Source organism: Emydura macquarii, unplaced genomic scaffold (assembly GCF_026122565.2).
Source record: "Emydura macquarii macquarii isolate MOO-44397 ecotype Brisbane River unplaced genomic scaffold, CSIRO-AGI_Emac_v2 contig_2422, whole genome shotgun sequence".
Taxonomy (NCBI): Eukaryota; Metazoa; Chordata; order Testudines; family Chelidae; genus Emydura; species Emydura macquarii.
In genome coordinates, this window is record NW_027132559.1 from 33,125,041 (window position 1) to 33,146,885 (window position 21,845).

Below are 21,845 nucleotides of genomic sequence, written 5' to 3' on the forward strand. Positions count from 1 at the left end.
CGCCGAACAGCTGTTCGCACGCCGCCGAACAGCTGTTCGCACGCTGCCGAAAATGGCTGAGAGAGCACGGCGCCGAATCAAGCCTGCACCACGCCGCCGAAAAGAGGAAGATTTTCTCCACTTTTTGGCGGAGGGCATGGCATAGGCGCGCAAGGGTTCCGGGGGCATGGCATGGGCGTGCAAAGGTTCGGGGGGGTGGGGGGGGGCGGGGGGGAATAAAATTGAGAAACACTGCTTTAGATCCACAATGCAGGATGGCATGCTCTTGAGGCTCATACAAGATACAAATGTTCAACAGCTCAAAATACTAAAACATTTAACTGCAGCACCATGAGGTGACACACAAACAACCAACAATAATGCCTGAGTGGCTACCAGTATACTCAACCATAAGTTCCTTTCTGAACAAATTAATATAAAAATATGTAACAAAAAATAAACAATGGAATAATGACCAACCCTAGCAGAGAAAGCAGGTGTGTGACTAAGACTCTAATAAGACTCTAGGGTGAAATCCTGGACCCAACTAAGTTAATGGGAGTTTTGCCAAGGTGCCAGGATTTTACCCCTAATCTTTTGAGAACAGTTATTACAGGTAAGTTTTTCTTTCTACGGTGGTTGCCATTAGGAAAGCCAGTATTTATCAATGTTACCATCGCACAATAGAAGTGAAGCCACATTTATTTCCGATTGTATTACAGGAATTTAGTGCCAGATATTACAATGTGGTAACTGTTGGCAAATACCGACTTTTTTTAACCACTGTAAATCCCCCTACCCTTGGGTCCACATCTTCAAAAGTTTACATGAAAGAACATTGATTTTGTTTCTAAAGGAAGTAATACCTGATGGACTGTATTATCCAAATTGACCCTCTTTCATCAAACCTGATGAAATATTGTTAGCAATTAAAACTTACATGCTGAAACTGAATTTGCAGTTTCTGGCTTTGTTCAGTAAGCGCTAAAAATTCCCTCAGTGTTTCATCTTTTTCTTTCCGTGCTTGCTGTAGATTAGTAGTGAGCTGTGTGATAATGTCATCTCTTTGTTTGATAGCAGCCTCAAATTCCTGAAGCTATGGAAGGTTAAGTTTAAACAATTAGTGCAAGTCAAAACTACCTATAAAAATATAAATTATTCTGATGAAATGGGTATTAAAAAAGTGATTTCATGCATGTATTTCTACTCAAAAGTGCTTATAAAACCTACAGTACCATTAATATTTTAGCAATAACATCTGTACCGTAAGTATTTAAAACTAATCAACACAGGTTATTGCTTTGTTCATTAAATAATTTTGACACAATTTCCGGAACCTCTCATAAAGGTACCTATCTGAAAAATGTAATCTGGACTTTATAGTGACAGGATATTCCATCTTGATTAAATTTATCAGTTAGAATCTGAAACTAAATTGAACCAGAAGTTCTCTAAACCATTCTTCGACATAACTATGAAACTTCAATAAATTGTGATTCACGAGATAATGGGGAAATCAGATTAAACATTCAAGAGTGATACATGGTATATAGCAAAGAAAAAACTTAGTTGGACATTTGTAATAAAGAAAGGAAAAAGGACAAAATGACAAAAGTACTGTTTTTGTTTAAATAAATTCCTTCAGAAGTGTTATAAGTACCTTTCAGAAGCATTTTATTAAATTCTGTTAGCCATGAACTGTACAGTATTATTAACTGGCACAAATTTTCATAAAAAAATTAAATTTCTTATAATTTACTTGAAAATTACTTCATTTATTTGAATTCTTCTTTCTACAGCCTCTCAAGTCAATATACATGCTCCTTAAATCATTAATCTACTCATATCTTACACTGTAAATTTAATTTTCTATGCTCTTCTAAAGAATAAAAAGCACTTACAATCCATACAGGCAGATGTTCAATCCACTGGCTATAATGGCTTTGCAGCCACTTATGTCAATGGTAAACTGGGCACAGCACCTACCAGTTATATGAAAACCAGAGCACCAATAGTAGTCATTTTATTCCCCAGATTGACTGAATTTTTAAATTATTTTTACAAAGAAAATCAAAATGAAGTATTAGCTTAATGAATTCAGAAAACGAACATCAGCAAGTCAGTGGAAATATCTACAGGGAACACTTTTTTTATAATGCTAAATATTCACTTGTGTGCACTGAAGAAAAGATTTAGTGCTACCACATGATGCTTTTGTATTGTTCTAAAATGTTTTAGCTGAGGTTTAATCATAGTTAAAAGGAATATTATTCAGTACTTGTAGGTAAACAAGTGTGTTTTTTGTTTTTGTTTTCTAAACACACAGGCCTACTCTCTAGGTTGAGAGAACTGAATTCTGTTCATATCATTCTTGACTATTGACTCTTTTGAAAAACATAAGCTGCTGAATCTACTAAGGGCCTGATCCCGCAAAGTGCCCTCAAATCCCATTTTGATAGGTCAGGTCCTAAACAAATTGTTTATTTTTACACTTGCACTTTCCTGGATAATGCAGTTGCTGGACGACCAACCATCTTTATATATAAATAGGCATAGAATGGGCAGTTATATATGCCAAACCCTTGTATATCGTATGTTCAGAAAGTATGTTCAGCAAAATTAAATGAACCAAATTTATTCTTAAGGATAGTCATGCTAATTATTCAATCTGTTTTTAAATTTGTTTTTATTTATTCAATTTGTTTTTACTTGAATACCAAAAAACCCACCTTGATTGACAGTTGAAATTAATACAGACACAAACACATTCAAACTGATTTTTAAGAAGGTTAGGAAAATAAAAGGCTCTTAAGGGAGATAAGGAAAGTATCTACAGAAACTATTTCTCAATTAAGATATAATACACACGACAAAGCTACTGTAAATATAATTTAGTGTGTCTGAAAAAGTTCATGAGCATTATTGTACTACAAACTTCTAAGGATTTCACATAAAAAGGATATTTAAAAAAAACAAACAACAACAAAAAAACCAGAATTAAGACTGTCTTATAAACTTAAAATTAAATATGTTCACTACCTTCTCTTTCACTGAAAAGCACACAGTGTTGGCAGTTGCCAGAAACTAAACAAGAAATTATAAATCTTATAAAATCCATTGAGCACAAATGGTACAAGGTACAGTAAACAGGAACTAAGCATGAATTAAAATCTAACAGTACCATGGGAGATAAGTGGTCTTTCAAATAATTTATATGCACAGAAAGACAAAACAGTGATAACGTAACACTTTTTTCATTTATAGGGAATGCTACTTAGAAAGCGCTCTACATTTCACCAGAAAATTTCATATCCCTTTTCACAGGTTTGCTAAAATAAAAGGAAAACTTGCAAAAATAAACAAAAAATCCCACAGGGATGAATACAATTAAGATTACTTAGTTGAAAACATGTTTTGTAAACCATGATCCATCAACAAAATTCTGTCTATAGTAGAAACTTATAAAACAAAGCAAAACATATGAACACACAAGCAGTATCCTAATCAACAAAAGGTCAAAGAAAAGGCAAATGTGAAATGAAATACAGACCATGCAAAACACAATTATGCCTTAAATTTCAGCAATGATCCAAATTCAGTGTGATGTAAGCTAACAAAAACCTAACTACTTTTAGAGGAGTAGTACTTGCTTACATGAGGGCAGAATTTGATTTAATGTTTCCTATATTATATATTATAGGGTTTGTTAAAACAGATGCTTAGGTTTTAATGTAAGAAACACTTCATTTAACCTCAAATTGGGAAAATTTTCTCAGAATATGTCCATCCAGGTGGCTTGTATGCCGGTCTGTAAATACTGACAGACAAATGACTTCCTGGTTCGGGAGCTACCTCAGGAACCTCACTTCTTTGATAAGTAGAACTTGATACTATGCTTGGTATCTTAGGCAAGGGGAAAGAACTGTGTACTGCCATTGGACAATTAATGAGGAAAAATTAGGGCTTGTCTTGAGGAAGCCCAGTTATCCACTCCTCTGAGCAGAGGAGAAGCCCTGCAACAGCTAAGCACAGAGTGAAAATGTTGGCCAGAGAATAAAAAGAAAGGGGAAACACTAGAACTTCCTTTCAAGTAAAGACGATACATGCTGATGAAACTGTATTCTCTTTGGAACTAAAAAAATTCTGTATTCCACATTCTCTGAATGGCTCTCTGTAACCATAAACATTTCCAGGTGATACTCAGCATTTCTGTGTGTAACCAAGTAGCAAACAGAAAGCAACATAAGGTAATTATACCTGTTGCAATCCTTCTGTACCATATGCTGCCCTCATTTCTTCTAGCTCTCTGTTTAGCTCTTCAATCTCTTGTTGTTTCCCAGCCAATTCATTCTCCATCATCTCCAGTCGTGTCTGAGACTGCTGCGTTCCATGCTCAGAATAAGTCTCTCCAACTCCAAATTCTTCTTCCTAAATCAATCCAAGTTCCTTAACAACCCAACACTTACATATTTTCTCAAGATGAGCAGAGTTAAATTTTGAATTCTGTATCAAATACCATTTTAGACCATTAAAATACAATACAGAATTTAGGAGCTTATTACCATGGTAACCTGCCTTGTTGGCATAATTTACACCTCAAGAGCACGGATATACAGTACTTCTGCAAATTCTGTATTAAGGCTAAGATTTATATTAAAAGTAGTATATTTCATTTTGTTTTTCATAAAGTTTAAAATAGGCAACATTATACATATTAAGATGTCATGAAACAACAACAGAGCTAGATAACAGAGCATGCAACAGAATTTTTGTTAGTAAGCCGGGTAGTTTTGTTCAACCAGAATATTGCCAAACAAATTATTTAAGGTTTTTAGTACTCAATATTAGTAATATGATTTAATTTGTAATACTATACCCTGATTAAATCTGCTGGTATAACTGTTCTTGTCACAAAACTGCAACCATTTACCTGTATAAAGACAATTTCTAGACACATTATAATTTAATATGTAGCTTAAATTTTAGCTTCCTTTCATTTGAGAGGAATCTGATTATTTCTGTACACAAAACCTTGTTAGCAGGGAACAATCATTTAATTTGAAATGCACACAGTTAGTATATACTATTCCAGAATTTGATTCTTTTGTACAATTCAGATATATCAACTTGTATCAAAAGTCGCAAAGACTAATGTTTTGTAATGTATTGCTACTCAGGTTAATTAAACCCAGTCTGTTGCCTTTATGATATAAACCACATAAGAATTATGACAAACAAACAAAAACCAAGGAAATTCAGATTTAAAGATTAATGCAAAGTGTCACATTTTAAATTTTATAATATTAAAAACCAGTAACGGAACATAGAGTATGAGCAGATTGAAAAAATAATACATTTTAAACACAAAATATTTTGAGTACATACATTTAAAAATGGTTAAGAAAGAAGCTCAGTAAAGAGTACCTTAAATTACTAAACTCCTCTCTTCATCCATTTTTTTTAAGGTGTGCACATCATAATTTGCCATTACTAAAGTCTACTAATCATTGTCCCCTGGAACCAGAGTTACTATATTGTATTCTTGTAATCTTAAATCATTTCTTCATTGAAAAATGTTCAAGTGACTTTGAATTTAAAATAAAACATCTAAAAATCATTTCTTCCTTTTCAATTACCTGCGGCTGTCACATGGTGCAGTGTCCATGGAAATTTTGGTTCTGGAGACCACATACGCTAATAATGACGAGTCTCCAAAATTTTAAGTGCAACCCAAAAACAATACTTATAGATCAATAAGAAATTGTGAGAAACACATAAAAATATACACGGCTTTTAGTTAGCAGGTCCGTTGACCAATATGTAAAATGGTGTAATAAAAAATAGCCACACTTCTCTCAGAGCTCCTCTCCACATAAGAATCTGAACTATGAGTGAGGATCTTGGAGAAGAGTTGCAACTGTATATTTATAGGATCTCAGATCCACCTAATGTCATCACTGCAGTGTTTAAGTAAAAACACAATATACTGTATTGTATGGAAATCTTCTCAGGAATTGTCTAGGGCAGGGCTTATTTACAATAGGAGGGCAAATGCTGGGGTCTACTAGCATCAAAATGCACTAGCATGCATGGAATCAGTCTGGCCTCCCAGTTTGATTAAAGCAGGATGACATAAAAAATAAGAGTGCATCACTCCTATATGACACCTTGGTAGACACATAGAGGGGTGCTGACTTGCTCTGAGGGGAGTCAAGTCCATACCTCCTCTTCAAGAAGTAGGATCACCAAACACATAGTTTGAGATGGAGTGAGTAAAATGCTGTAAAAATCAAGGGATCCCAATAAACTCCTCTGCCGTGAGGCCTTAGACCAGATTTGGGCTTCTGGCACTACCACAAAAATAATAGATTAATAGGAACAAAACATGAATGTAAACAAAACAAACTGCTACTTTTCTTATTCCTTTATTTACTCCAATTTCTACTCACTCTTAATTGATAAATAAAAACACAGGCTACAGAAGAGTCATACGCTACATCTGTTGAATTGCCCACTGTGGTCCTTTTGTGTATAATCTCTGTACTTCTCCCATTCAACTCTCTGTTGTCTCTGTTATACCTTTTCTCCTTTGGCATGATGCCAGGTGAAACTTAACAAAACTTTTAATAAATTTAACTTTGTATTCCAAAGTACAGACTGAGCACAATGAAGTATAGAAGCTGGAAAGATCTGATAGTTGCCAAACAGGCAGAATTTTAGGGATGGCAGAGTATTGCCTGTAGGAAAGCTGGCAGATGACTGCAGGAATGTGCAAACACTGATTCTGAAATATCTTCTTTGAAAATAGATTATAAATTCATCTGCAATTTTTAAGGCCACAATCCTGCAAATGATTCAATATTGGAGGACCTCTGTGCAAGGCTCATTGATTTCAATGGATTTCCTTGTGGGCATAGTGGATTGTCTACACACAGCTCCCTACAAGATTGGCATCTAAGTCCATATATATAATTGATTATTGATTTGGAATCTTATAGTTTAATTTTTAGTTTTAAAGCTTTGCAATGCACCTTTAAGGCTGAAATGTTCTTAAATTGCTCTGGTGTGACTAAGAATTGCAGCATAAAATAAATGAAATCATTCATCTTTAGAGATCCTGGAAATATTGAGTAACAAGAGCACAGTTTTAATTTTAGTTCTGAATTTTCCTGTTTACATTATTAGCTTATTATTTTCATAAGAAATATTCCTCAAACATAAAATCTCCTTTAAATTGCTTATAATCTATTGTGTAAAGGCAAATGTATTTTAACTTGTAGTTTATTTTACATCATTTTAGCAAACACAATACACATTTAAGCAAAAACAGATTTAAATACCACAAAACTAACCAAGCAGCTTCACTGAAAATAATACTGTGATTCATATCTACTGCCACCAGGGGTCAGCACTAATTTTTGGAGCCATTGCAATTTAATGTGTAGCTATCATCATTAAGCGCCATAGAAAATATTTTAGATCCTATAGACCTAGAAATCCCTCACAAAATGTAGCATCAATCTTCCATCTGGAGCTATTTCAATGCTATTAGAAAGATTTGTTTAGAAATTAAGATTACTCTCCAGTATAAATTATCAAGTTTAAACGTCAAAGCATGGGCAATGCAGAATAAATTTGAATATATAAAAGAACAACATCTATATTATTGACTGACAAGAAACACTCAGTTCAAAAAACAAAAGAAAAAGCCCTGCATAGCATTATATAGAGATATATATAAAAGCATCTGGAATGGGTAACATATTTTTCATTCCACATCTTTAAAACAATTTATTTAAAAAACGTTCTTTATTCCAGTATGAGGATTAATATATGCATTTTATTCAGAAATTATTTCACTTTGAGCGCCATATTATTGTTCCATGAACAAAGAGGTTTCTAATATCAATAGTGACCAATGGCACTGCTTGCAGGCAATATTGCTAACAGCTAATGGTCTCTTTTAATGGATCCCTCGATTGAACTAAATGAGAAAACTGATTCTGAAATTTTACACAAACTGGTGAATCCTCAGCTTTTGCACTCTTATAATTTAGTGCTTTTAAGTTGTCTCATATTATAGCAACATCACAACATATTGAGCACTCCAATAAGCTTTAGTCTGATTATAACAAAGAATTTATCTAAGATTCTAGCACTATAATTAGATCACCTTGGCCAAAACTATTTCCATTTATTTTTATTTTTAAACTGTGCATAGGCAGAAGATATTTCCTGATTGTCATATAAACAATTAGAATAAAGGCTTATGCCTAACAATAATAAATGAGCATCCTTTCAAATCTAAAGAGACTTTAATAGTGATTTTTTAAAATATAACATGATGGCTCTGTTACTTAACTTATTTTTCCATGATAAAGTGCATTAGAAAAGGCGGTTACTTACCTTGTAACTGTTGTCCTTCGAGATGTGTTGGTCATGTCCATTCCATTTTAGGTGTGTGCTCACCTTCGTGTATGGTTAATCAGAATTTTTTTTCCCTTCATCAGTACCTGTAGGGCCGGCTCCGATGCCCCCTGTAGTCCTCTACATATGCCACGATATATGAGGCACCGCTGGCTCTACAACCCCTCAGTTCCTTCTTGCCGTCAACTCCATCAGTGGGGACAGGGGGCGGATCATGGAATGGATATGAGCAACACATCTCGAAGAACAGTTACAAGGTGAGTAATCATCTTTTTTTCTTCAAGTGCTTGCTCATGTCGATTCCATTCTAGGTGACTCACAAGCAATAACTTGGAGGTGGGCCCACAGTTACAGATGAGCCGCTTGCAGTACCGCTCTGCTGAAGCAGGCATCATCCCGTGCCTGCTGGACAATGGCATAGTGGGCCATGAAGGTGCACACTGATGACCATGTGGCAGCTCTACAGATATCCTGCACTGGCACCTGTGCCAGAAAGGCTGTCAAAGACGCTTGAACTCCGGTGGAATGGGCTGTAACAACAACTGGCAGAGGCACCCTCAGCCTGCTCATAACAAAATTTGATGCAGGAAGTTATCCAGAAGAAAATGCGCTGTGCGGAGACAGGTAAGCCTTTCATCCTATCTGCCACTAAGAGTTGCGTGATCTTCCGGAACAACTCCTAACGTCCAGCATGTGCCACCTCCATTACTCCTCAAGCCATGTGGGTTGGGAAAAAACACTGGGAGAAATATATCTTGGTTACAATGAAATTGGGACACTACCTTGAGCAGGAAAGCGGGATGAGGCCGCAACTGGACCTGGTCCTTATAGAAGGTTGTATATGGTGGCTCTGAGGTAAATACCCTAATCTCAGAGACCCTTCTCACTGAGATAATCGCTACGAGGAAGTTCCAGGGGGTAGCTGTGTTAGTCTGTATACAGCAAAAACGAGAGTCCTGTAGCACTTTAAAGACTAACAAATTTAATTTCAGCAGGCATAAACTTTCCTGGGCTACAATCCACTTTGTCAGATGCAAGAAATAGAAATCAGATAGCGGGTATATATATATATATGTATGTACAATCAAGGGTAAGGAACAACAATGGGGAGGGTAGGTGTTAGCAAAGTCCATTCAGTTAGAGTAGATGAGGCCTATTCACAACCATTGATTAGGAGGTGAGAATGTGTGAACAGTAACAATTACTTCTTGTAATGAGATAACCATTCCAAGTCCCTATTCAGACCCAATTTGATTGTGTCAAGTTTGCATATGAGTTCCAGCTCTGCAGTTTCTCACTGAAGTCTGTTTCTGAAGTTTTTTTGTTGAAGTATGGCAACTTTCAAGTCAGCTACAGAGTGTCCTGGGAGGTTGAAGTGCTCTCCGAGTGGTTTATGGATGTTACCATTTTTTATGTCTGATTTGTGTCCATTTATTCTTTTGCATAATGAGAGTCCGGTTTGGCCAATGTACATGGCAGAGGGGCATTGCTGGCACATGATGGCATAGTAGATATGCAGGTGAATGAGCTCCTGATGGTGTGGCTGATGTGGTTAGGACCTGTGATGGTGTCACTATTCGATGTGCGGTCAGAGCTGGCAACGGGGTTTGTTACAGGGATAGGTTCCTGGGTTAGTGTTCTTGTTGTATGGCGTACGGTTGCCGGTGAGTATTTGCTTCAGGTTGGGGGGCCGTCTGTAAGCAAGGATAGGTCTGCCTCCCACGGCTTGAGCGAGTGAGGGATCATCTGCAAAGATAGGTTGTAGATTCTTAATGATGTGTTGGAGAGATTTTAGTTGGGGGCTGTTGGTGATGGCCAGTGGTGTTCTGTTGTTTTCTTTGTTGGGTCTGTCCTGTAGTAGGTGACTTCTGAGTACCTGTCTGGCTCTGTCAATTTGTTTCTTCACCTCTCCAGGTGGGTATTGTAGTTTTAAGAATGTTTTATGACGATCCTGTAGGTGTTTGTGTCTGTCTGAGGGATCGGGGCAAATCCGGTTGTATCTTAGAGCTTGGCTGTAGACAATGGATCGTGTAATGTGTCCAGGGTGGAAGCTGGAGGCATGAAGATATGTATTGCGGTCAGTTGGTTTTTGGTATAGGGTGGTATTAATGTGACCATCCTTTATTTGTATTGGATTTCTTGTGTGGACTGGTCCAGGCTGAGGTTGATGGTGGGGTGGAAATTATTGAAATCCTGGTGGAATTCTTCGAGGGACTCTTTCCCGTGATCCAGATGATGAAAATGTCATCAACGTAGCGTAGGTAAAGGAGAGGTGCTTTGGGACGAGTTTTGAGGAAGCAGTGTTCTTGGTCAGCCATAAAAATGTTGGCATACAGTGGGGCCATGCAGGTGCCCATAGCTGTGCCACTGACTTGAAGGTATAGATTGCCTCCAAATCTGAAGTAGTTGTGTGTTAGGACAAAGTCACAAAGTTCAGCTACCAGGAAGGATACTTTCCAAGAGAGCAACAGTAACAGACAGGTAGCTAAAGGCTCAAAGGGGGGGACCCATGAGCTATGAGAGAAGTAGGTTCAAATCCCAAGAAGGTACCGGATCACAGACCTGAGAGTAGAGCCCCTCTATTCCTTTCAGGAACCTAACCGTCATGGGATGGGAAAAAAATGATTTCCCATCCAATGGAGAATGAAAAGCTGAGATAGCCGCCAGGTGAACCTTCAGCAAGGCCATAGTTAGGCCTTGCAGCTTGAGGTGCAATAAGTACTCCAGGATAGCCTGGATTGATGATAACTCGGGTGGAATTCCATGGGATGTTGCCCAGCAGGTGAGCCACTTCCACTTGGCCAGGTAAGCAGCCCGAGTGGAAGGCTTTCTGTTACCCAGCAGAATTTGCTGAACTTGTGACAAACAGGCCCGCTCATTCGAGTTCAGCCATGGAGTCTCCATGCTGTCAGATGTAGGAAGTTCAGATCTGGGTGCAGCAAGCACACTAGGAGAGGAGTTTGTGCCACCAAAACAGCTTCAGCAGGAGGGTGACTGACAGTTCCAGCAGCATGCTGAAACAATGCTGGCATGCCCACGCCAGCACGACCAGGATAATGTTCGCCTTGTCCCTCTTGATTTTCAGGAGGACCCTATGCAGCAGTGGAATTGGCAGAAACACGTACATCAGGACCCCTTTCCATTGCAAGAGAAAGGCGTCAGATATCGAGCCCTCCTTGAGGCCGTAGAGAGAACAGAACTGCAGGCACTTCTTATTCCATTTGGATGCAAACCAGTCCACTTGGGGAGAGCCCCACCTCTGAAATATCATAGCAGCCAGCCTTGCATGGAACGACCAGTCATGGCGGAGAAAAAGGATCTGCTGAGGTGGTCTGCTGTGTCATTCCTGACACCTGGCAAGTGAGAGGCTATCAGTGAAAATCGTGGCTCACTGCCTGGTCCCACAGACATACTGCTTCCCTGCAGAGGGCTGAGGAGCGGGCCCCTCCTTGCCTGTTGATATAGTACATGGACACAGTGTTGTCTGTCAGCACCCACACTACCTTGCCTGCAGTGAAAGGAAGGAACACCCCACAAGCCAGACATATCGCCTGCAAGTCCCTTATGTTTATGTGCATGCCTTGCTCCTCCCACAATCAAACTCCCTGCGTGTTGAGGTTGGAGCTGATATGAGCTCCCATCCCCAAATCCGAGGCGTTCGACACCAGCGTGACCGAGGGGACTAGCTCCTTGAATGGCACACACTGCAGCATCGAGCGAGGGTCCCACCATCATTCCAGTGTGGACAGACATGGGGGGGGGGAAAGGAGGGGAGGAACGACACACGGGACCGTGACCGTGACCACTCGGTCCAGGGAATGTCTGCTTGGGGCATACACCGAGGCCAGCCATGACTGGAGCGGACTGAGTCCTAGGCATGCAAGCCTCACTACGTACGTGCAGGCCGCCATATGGCCCAGCAGCTGCAGACAAGATCTGGCCATTGTGATAGGACATGCACACAGGTGAGCGATGTCTGACATGGCCTCGAAGCACAGCTGGGGCAGAAACACCATGACCCGTGTGGAATCAAGAACCACTCCGATGAACTCTATCCGCTGCATCGGCGTTAATGTCGATTTCTGCTCATTTATTAACAGGCCCAGGCGGCAGCAGGTGGCACATAAGAGGTCCAAGTTGTTTCTGACCTGAGACTGAGACCTGCCCTTGAGCAGCCAGTCGTCCAGGTATGGATAAATCTGCACACCTTGGCGTCTTAGGTGAGCCACCACCACACATTTTGTGAACGCTCTCAGCGCAGACAAGAGGCCAAAGGGTAACGCCGTAAACTGGTAGTGGGAGCAAGCCACTATGAAACGGAGAAAACGCCTGTGGGCAGGAAAAATCACAATGTGGAAGTATGCGTCCTTTAGGTCAAAGGCAGCATACCAGTCTCCTGGATCCAGGGAGGGAATAATGGAGGCTAAGAGACCATGTGGAACTTTAGTCTTTTGAGATATTTGTTGAGACAGTGCAGGTCTAGGATGGGCCTGAGATCCCCTTTCACCTTGGGGATGAGGAAGTACTGGGAGTAAAACCCTTTGCCCCTCATGTCTGGCGGAACTTCCTCTATGGCCCCTAGACGGAGAAGGTTCTCCACCTCTCATATGAGAAGTTGCTCGTGAGAGGGGACCCTGAAGTGGGATGGGGAAGGAGGGTTGTGAGGAGGGATTGAAGAAAACTGTAGGGCATATTCCGCTGAGATTATGCCAAGGACCCAATGGTCCGATGTAATTGTGGCCCACTCAGACAGGAAGGGAGCTAGGCGTTTGAGGAATGGATGGGAGGGAGGATCCTGCGTGCAGACTGGAACGCCGTCCTTGGGCACACCTTCAAAAGGATTGGCGCTAGCCACTGAAGCGCCTGGCAAGCCCCTGTTGGGGGGCTGGGGCAGACCCCGCAGTCGCCTGGCACCTCCTAGACCCCCTATCTCTATTCCTTCATCTATAGGGGGAGAAATGAGGAGGCTGGTATCTCTTCTGCTGCTGTTGAGGGCGGAACTGGCACCTTGAGGCCTGTGGCATATAAAGGCCCAAGGAATGGATCGTGGCCTTCGAATCCTTCAGACCATGCAGTTTGGTATCAGTCTGGTCTGAGAAAAGGGCAGACCTGGTCAAAAGGGAGGTCTTGAATGGACTGTTGGACCTCCTGAGACAGCCCAGAAGACTGCAGCCATGAGCACCGATGCATGCAGATCGCCGAGGTCATGGCCCTCCTGGCTGAGTCCTGCCTGCAGGGCTGCCCTAGCCACCGTGCTACCTTCCTCTAACATGGTGGCAAAGTCCTACGTCTGCTCCTGGGGCAGGGCCTCCCCAAAACGCTTGAGGGAGTCCCAAAGGTTATAGTTGTACCTCCCCAGGAATGCCTGCTAATTAGCAATGAGAAATTGCAGGCTTGTTGCTGAATAAATTTTTCTCTTGAACAGGTCCAGTTTTTTATTGTCCTTGTTCTTGGGAGTCAAGCTGGGTAAACAGATATTCAAATCCCTTACCGGGAATATAGTACTTTTTTTCTGCCCTTTTTGATGTCGGGGCCACAGATGATGGCATCTGCCATAGGGCTTTTACCATCTTAAGCACCCCTGTGTGCACAGGCAGGGCGACCCTGGATGGAACCACTGCTGCCAGTACGTTAAAGAGGTTGACTGAGGCCTCCTTGAGCTCCTCTGCCTCCAAACCTAAATTCGAGGCCACCCTCTTAAGGAGCTCCTGGTGGAGCCCTAAAATCGTCCAAGAGCACCGATGACCCCGACACAGCTGCCTCATCCAGGGAGGACGAGGAGGAGGACTGGATTTGCACAGAGGGCAGCAGCATTCCCTCCTGCTGCCGGGAGGCCATTGATGACGTCCTCTCCCGGGGGTCCAAACCTTCTTCTAAGTCCAACTCATGCGCTCCCTCCGGGGTCACTAGTGTCGACTGTACACCAGAGGACCTGTATGAAAGAGAGTCTGGGGCCACTGGGATCCCCCAAGGTCCCCAATATGGCCACTGTGCCAGCCATTGGCCCTGAGGCCAACCAGGAGCTGCAGGGCCAGGGACTTGCTCCTGAGCTCTTGTGGGGTGGCGGTGCCCTGAATGGGTAGCAGGATGCCTATCCTCCCTTGAGAAGACTGACTCGCTGCTGGACGACCACGGGAGGGTGGCAGCGGTTGGCTCCTTTGCAGTGCAGTGCCACAGGGTGGAGGAGCAATGTCCTTATTGCCAGATATCACGGCGCTCTGCTGACCGTCGCCTTGGTGTTGAGGAGCGCGATGATGATGACCGGCGGTGCCGCTTCTTTGACTGACGCTGGGCTGCTGAGGAACCATGCTCCGAGGAAGAGTGGGACCAGTGCTGCATCGAAGATCGATGCCTAGGGATTGATGACTTGTCACATCACTTTCCCTTCGGTGATGGCTCCCTCTCCAGTGACCGGTTTCTCCACCGTGCGGCACAGGCGAACTCTTCAGTACCGGGGAGTGGGAATGGTGTCGGTTCCCTTCTGGGGAATGCTTGTGCAAGGATAAGCAGGATTGGCACCATCCTCCAGAGCGCAAAGCTCTCGATGCCGGAGACCGCAATAGGTGCTGCGAGGTTGGCGATGCTCCACCACCAAGGAGCGCTCCAGAGACGGGGACCGGGAGCGACCTCGTGGGGACCAGTGTCGCGACGTCGACTCCGTGTGGTGACCTGGCTCTCGGAGACGGGCACCTCTGTTCAGGGGACTGGTGCAGCCATTGCAGGAGACCCATCACAGGCTTCCCCCTGGAGACCAGAGCCCTCTCCTTTGACAGTGCTGGGGGCCGAGGAGAAGGCAGCAAAGGCAGGGCCATCAAGTTTCTCGCCGCCTGGAACACCTCTGGCGTCAATGGCACTCTAGTTGAAGAGGCCCCCTTCTGCTCTCCGGAGTTGGGGGTGGCTCTCTTATCGGGGTTGCACCTCTAGGTGGCAATCCCATCCTGCTGACACTCATCCAGCTGCTCCATGATGAGCCCCATGCTCAACCCTGCTTCCTTAGATTTTTTCTGTACGGGGCAGTGGCCTCTCTCCACATGCTGTTTCTTCTGCTTCTTCCTCGATGGTGAAGAGGAAGAAGTCTGGTGCTGCGGTGGGGCCAGTTCCAACTGGGCACTTTGCCCCAATGTCATACTCGGCACAGAGGTGATACAAGCTGGTTCGGAGGCTGGTCTCAGTGCTGCCTCTATCAGTAAGGCCTTCACGCTGATTTCCCTCTCCTTCTGAGTCCACGGCCTGAAAGTCTTGCAGATCTTACACTAGTCCTTCCTATGAGCTTCCTCCAGGCACTTTAGACAACTGTCATGGGGGTCCCTATGGGCTTGTCGCAGGAGATGAAGGTCTTGAAGTCCGGAGACCAGGGCATGCCCTGCTCCCAGGCAAGAGTCTCAGGTGGAACTATTCCTAATCTAACTATAAAATATTAACAGCTACTTAACTAACAGGAACCAAATCCAAACAACGATTAAATAACTACTGAAGGAACTGTTAAGAAACAGTTGCGAAGCAAGCAGAGCAGTTCCAACAACTGTCACAGGCAGAAAGAAGGAACTTAGGAGGCATAGGGCCGGCGGCACCTCATATACCACAGCATGTGCGCGGGACTCCAAGGGGTACTGGAGCCAGCCCTACGAGTACTGCTGAAGCGAAAAAAAATTCCGGTAACCATGCACAAAGGCACGCACACACCTAGAATAGAATCGACATGAGAAAGCGCTCAAAGAAGAAAAATTTCTTCACTATAAGATTAAAGACTATCTTTTACAATGTAATTAGTTTTTCCAATAACAAACTTAATTTCTTCATCTTCCTGAACAGTGATTAACAGTATTCCTTAAGGTTTGAAAAAAATAAAAGAAAAAAGTTTTGGCTACTGCCTTCCAGTACTCCTTGTAGAAGTATGGAATACAAGTTCATATTTGGAGGCAGGGAGGAGCATCAAAAAAGGGTAAAAAACAACAAAAACAGTGCTTGCTATTGGGAAAAGCCCAACTTCTCCTTAGTCTTGAATTTGAACTGTAACCCTAACTAGATTACTAATCATCACCGTTATTTAATTCTAAAGGCTACATAAGGTCTCATACTTGCTTAAAGTAAGTAATTTGTTACAAACTGCATAACCTGTACATATCCATATTTTGGATTTGGCTATCACGTCCACAACTGTGGATTTGTATAGGAGACTGAAGGAAACACAAGACTTCATTTATAATAAAATTCCTGCAAAATGCTGATATCTGCAGTTACTGTTCCCCCAACTTTGCTTAGGAAACTGTACTCTGTCATTAGACAGAGCCATTACGAGCAATATCCCTCAAAGAGGGATATATTTATTTGTCACTGGACTTTATCCCATTCCTCAAGAGAATTAGCAAACAAGAACCATATTGCTCACTTTGCCAGCTGTAATAAAGCAAACAACTTTTAAATAGAATTTTTTTTAAAATGATACCGAGCCTCTTTAAATAATGAAAAGAAAGAGGGGAAGCAAAGAACAAGATGGGTAATCTCACACAGATCACAATCTCACAAGCTCATCACAGGTCTGATGTTTAGAGTTGCCAAGCACCCATGGCTCTCACCAACTTCATATTAAATTGTGAATGTTTAGCATCTCTTAACGTCAGGCGCAACATAACTGAAGAAAAAATGAGTTCAAGATTCAGTCTCAAACTCCATACAAAATTTGTCCAGTGCATGCTACGGTATACAGAATTTAATTTCCTCTCGCCTTTGAAAATCCTCAGTTACAGATGGCTGCAGTTGTTGTTCATTAATGTAAATGAAACATATTTACTACTAAAAGCGTTATTATGGCCGACCTGAATACATGCTATATATGTTCTGGAAGAGAATTATTTCTTCACAAGAAAAGGGAAAGGGTCTCTCTCTCAGGAAAGAGAGCAAGAATTCCTAGAAAAGCATGAGCTCACACGTGCTTTTTTTTCCATTTTGGTTTTCAAAGAGGCTGAAAAATGGGATTTTTTTTTTTTTTGTTAAAGTAGAGTTCCAAACAAGATCCGGTTATAATTCTACAATATTAGCCTTCTGTGGTCTTTGGCATTTAAATACTGCTATTAAAATCTCTAATGTTAACTGTAGGCACCAATGAGAACCTATTGAATACCAAAACAGAGTACAGACTCACAAGGTGCTGGGCTAGATTGTAAACTCTTCAGGTCAGGGATTGTGTCTTCACAGTGTGGACACTACCTAGTCTAAAATAATAAATACTAATTAATCCATGCTCATAATTATCGTGAGATATTACATCATGTACTTCATGTATTCTTTCTTGATCTCTCAGGACTTGCATGTTTTCTTGGGATTTTTGCTCTCATTTTCTGCAATAGCTGCTTCTTATATTCTTACATCAGACTAGAGGTTTTGATTCTGCTTTTGTATAGCTTGCATTGTGCATATGTCAGAGAATATCATACCACTCTGGGCTTCTATGACTTCAAAAACTTGACTCTTCATGTACGGTCGGTGTGGTACAAATACCTGACTGTGGTATATATTCCAAACATATAAATACCGTAGTAAGGTCAGTACTGTGCACAGAATTGTATTTGTTTCCTTTTCAGTGACAAACTGTGTGAATTGCCTCCTTTCCTCAACACATACACAGAGTTCCTGAAGATTCTTTTTATCTTCTCTGATCCCTTACTCTTCACCAAAACATATAACAAGAAGTGTGCTGTGCCCATGTATATGAGATATGAAATCTCTAATCAGAGCATATAACCTGGATTTCCCCCACATAAAGAGGAACAGGAGCCACTGGTTACCCAGAAGAAGAAATATAAGTGGAACTGCAGCACCACGTATGTCAGGTTGTCTGACATTTCACATTATAAGATCCTGCTTTCAGTTACTTATAACACTGCAAAACTTTAACCAGTTGGGCTGAAATCTTCCATCCCAGGTGCCTGCTCCAGGCTGAAATTTTTTGAACATTTCAGTCAAAACAGTTCGGTCACTTCAGAGAAGGAATTTAAGGAAAGATATGGTGTTTTGTCATATAAAAAAATCCTTACTATTGTTCCACTGAGGAACTTGAATGCCATACGCTTTGGAGCAGGGAGTTGAAATTTGGCAGGACTGCCTTTGTGGCAAGGATGTGCTTTTTATTATTCCCATGAAAGTCTGTCCAAATTTGGCCAAGTTATAAGCCTTTTAAAAATCTCAATTTGCACATGTTCAGTGGAGGCTTGTTAGAACTGTACTTGCTTTAGAACTTGCTAAAATTAAAGCAGCAAAGACTCCATCGCATTCAGCATGCTCTAGCCCCTCACAATTCCTATGTGTGACTGCTCTTGCATCAGCATCACAGAGCAACTGAGCATGTTCCTGCCCAAGGTTACAGGGGTTCAGCAGCACTTTCCTTGCAATTGCAACTGCAGACTGAGTGGGGCTGAATTCAAGGAGACTGCCTCTCCTGTGCTCTCAGTCCCCCCTTCCCTTCTGTTGCCTAGGCTGCATGGAGTAGGAAAGTGCCTGACTCAAATGTAGAGGGGACAAAAGCAAATGGGAAGGGAAGGAGCAGACTGGGACAGAGTGGTGGTGGGGGAGGAAGAAGGTTTGAGACTGGAACTTGGCGGCTGGTGTGGGTGAAGAGAGAAACTGGAACTGGCAGTGGGAGGGGGCACAGACACTAACTGGGCAAGGATACAGACTGGGAACTGGGAGACAGGGAATTGGGGATGGAATAAGAGAAGCACTGAGGCAACTGGGGGCAAATGACTTAGGAGCTGGAGAAACTGGGCAACTAGATTACAACTGGGAACCGCTGGGGAGAGAAGATGGTCAGAGTAGGTAGGTAGAACAGATCTGACAATGAGCCAGGGTGCAGGGGAGAACAGGAACAGGGAGGGCAAAGGGATTGGGACAAGAAGCCAGGGAGGCAGAAGCCTGGGACAGGGAGCTGGAGAGGATGTTGGGAGACAGGTATTGGATAAGGAGCCCAGGGATGGGGAGAGAGAGATTGGATGAGGAGCCAGGAGAGGGGATCAGGGACTGGCTGTAAAATGAGACTGGGACCGACTGAGCAAGGAGACTTGGATGATGGACAGAGTGGGAAGAGACTAGGAGTGGGGCATGGAGAGGAATTGAGATTGGGAGCCAGTTGGTGACCAAATGGAGTCCAGGAGGGAGGGAGAAAGATTGGATGAAAAGGCAGAAGGGGTAACTGGCACTGGCTGGGTGAAAAGACTAGAGGTAAGGAGCTGAGGGGAGACAGACTCAGATGAGGATCCTTGTGGGGAAGACTAGGATTGGCTGAGCAAAGAGACAGTTACTTGATAGACAAAGAGAATGGGAACTGGACAAGGAGCCCAGAGTGGGGAAAAAGGTGGGAATGAGACAAGGACAGGTTGGAGGGGATGGGGCAGAAAGGGTCAAGCTTGGAAAGAAAGGGAAGAAGTCTATGTGCCCACTAGAATACACTCCTCTCTAGAGCCTGGAACAGAACCGAAGATTCCTGGATCTCAACATTCCTCTGTTATCAGCAAATATCTGTGAAACCTGCTGGCAAGGTGCATCTTTTGTTGCCCTTTAGAGAGAATGACAACCAACTACTGCTATCAATTACTTCCTTTGCTCAAAGGGCAGAAGTCTGTGCTGTGATTCTAAAGGTTCCAGTCCTCCTGATTCCTCATATGGTTTTCAATCTGGTGTCACGCAATGGCATTTTTGTTTTTTCAGCTTGCTTTTTTAAACACTTAGAAAATTAAACACTTAAAAACCACATTAAAAGAACATTAAGGTTCTCAAAGAGCTCCTATCTGATGCTAGGCAAGTCAATTAAACCAAACTTTTCACTAAAGGCTTGCCTTCACTGCAAAGTTAACCTGAGTTTTAACTCAAGAACTGGTGGCAGCACAAGTCCCATCCACATACAAAACCTCTTACCTTGAGTGTGGTTGTGCTTTTAACTTGAGTTGGCTGGCTGGCAGGGGATATAAGCTAAAGTTTAAGTTACTAGCATAACCACTCTGCAGTGTGGATGCAGGCTTGCTCCTCCAAGGCCTACCCACAATTCTTACCAGATGTCCAGAAAGGATGGAGAAGTTCTGCCACAAATCACTGGGAAAGAATCCATAAAGCGGCTCAGCTTATTGCAGAGCAAAGAAGTATGGGATATATCCCCAGAAGTTCTAGTGCCACACACAAGCGAGTGCAGCATCGGTGTAGAGACAGCAGCTGGAGTGTTATATTGTCTCTTTCACTCAAGCGAGGATGACTGAAGAGGAGTAACTCAAGTGAAGATATCTTGAGTTAACTCTACAGCAAAGATATACCCTAACTGCATGGTCCTCATTTTCTGTGTTCCCAACTGGAAACCCTTGATCTGATTTGCAGAAGTGCTGTGCACTCACAGCTACAAACTGAAGTTAGTGGGAGCAGTGCCATCAACATATACAGTGCTATATAAAGCTAAGTACTCTCAAAAAATCAGGTTGTAAGCATTTCATACTGAGCCACTAAAATTAGAAGACACTTCTTACTTTAATCTCTCTGTGCTTCAGTTCCCCATCTGTGAAATGGCGATAATACACCCTCACAGGGGTGTTGTTAAGATAAGTTAATTAATGTTTGTGAAGCACTCAAATACCATAGTGATGAGCGCTGTAGAATGGCCCATGAAGAAATTAATAACTATATTCAGAGCAGGGTTTGAATTGTGTACAATAAATATGGCAATAATGCACTGAACAATGAGGATAAAACAAAATATTGAATAGCTGCTGATTTAATTTAACACTCTCCAACCTGTGCATTGAAGGAGGCAGGGGTCTTGGGGAAAAGACAGTATGCAAGCATGTAATCAAAGATTATCACAATGCACATGGGGCCCAAATTAAGGTTGCACAACCTACAATCTGGTATTTCCTAACTTTTTAGCAGCTGGCTTTGCAACCTTAATATTACTTTAACATAGCTTTTGCATGTGTAATATAACTTGTGCTGACCAATTTATTCAATCAAATTCTTGTTCCCAAATTAACAATCTTACAATCATTCTATTTGTGCTAACTCAGAAAATTAGAACTGGAAATTGTTGGGAATTGGCAGGATAATACTAAGGCTCACCATAAATACGAAGTAGCACATTCAGTTATAACCTCTAGTAATTGATTAAAGAAACTATCATAGTTTTTGAGCAATCAAGAAGGAAGAAAATTAAGAGCATATTGACGTCAAATTAATTATTAATAACACTCTAACTGCCTAATCCTGCCTCCACTGAAGTCAATGGCAAGATGACAATGACTTCAGTGTGAACAAGATCACATTTTTTTCAAGGTATTTCTTTCTATAATTAACTAATTTTCTGAACAAGCAGTTTCTATTTCACTTACAAGTTAAAGCTAATCACTCAATTTGGCATTTAATTCTCAACAGAAAATTAACATAGGGAAATGGTTGCATAATCAGAACTC

The 21,845-nt window shown here is 41.9% G+C and overlaps 1 protein-coding gene across 7 annotated transcripts in view; it reads right to left on the reverse strand.

Moving 5' to 3' along the window:
• AKAP9 (A-kinase anchoring protein 9) overlaps nt 1-21,845 on the reverse strand; it is a 221,984-nt gene that overhangs the window by 152,285 nt on the left and 47,854 nt on the right. For 4 of the 7 annotated variants that reach the window (XM_067562215.1, XM_067562214.1, XM_067562213.1 and 1 more), the window contains exons 4-6: nt 4,856-4,909; nt 4,237-4,407; nt 920-1,075 (exon numbers count right to left, since the gene is read on the reverse strand). In XM_067562215.1, the coding sequence (XP_067418316.1) occupies nt 920-1,075; nt 4,237-4,407; nt 4,856-4,909 (381 nt within the window). The remainder of the gene's footprint in view (nt 1-919; nt 1,076-4,236; nt 4,408-4,855; nt 4,910-21,845) is intronic. The other 3 variants (XM_067562216.1, XM_067562217.1, XM_067562218.1) reach the window with 3 other exon arrangements.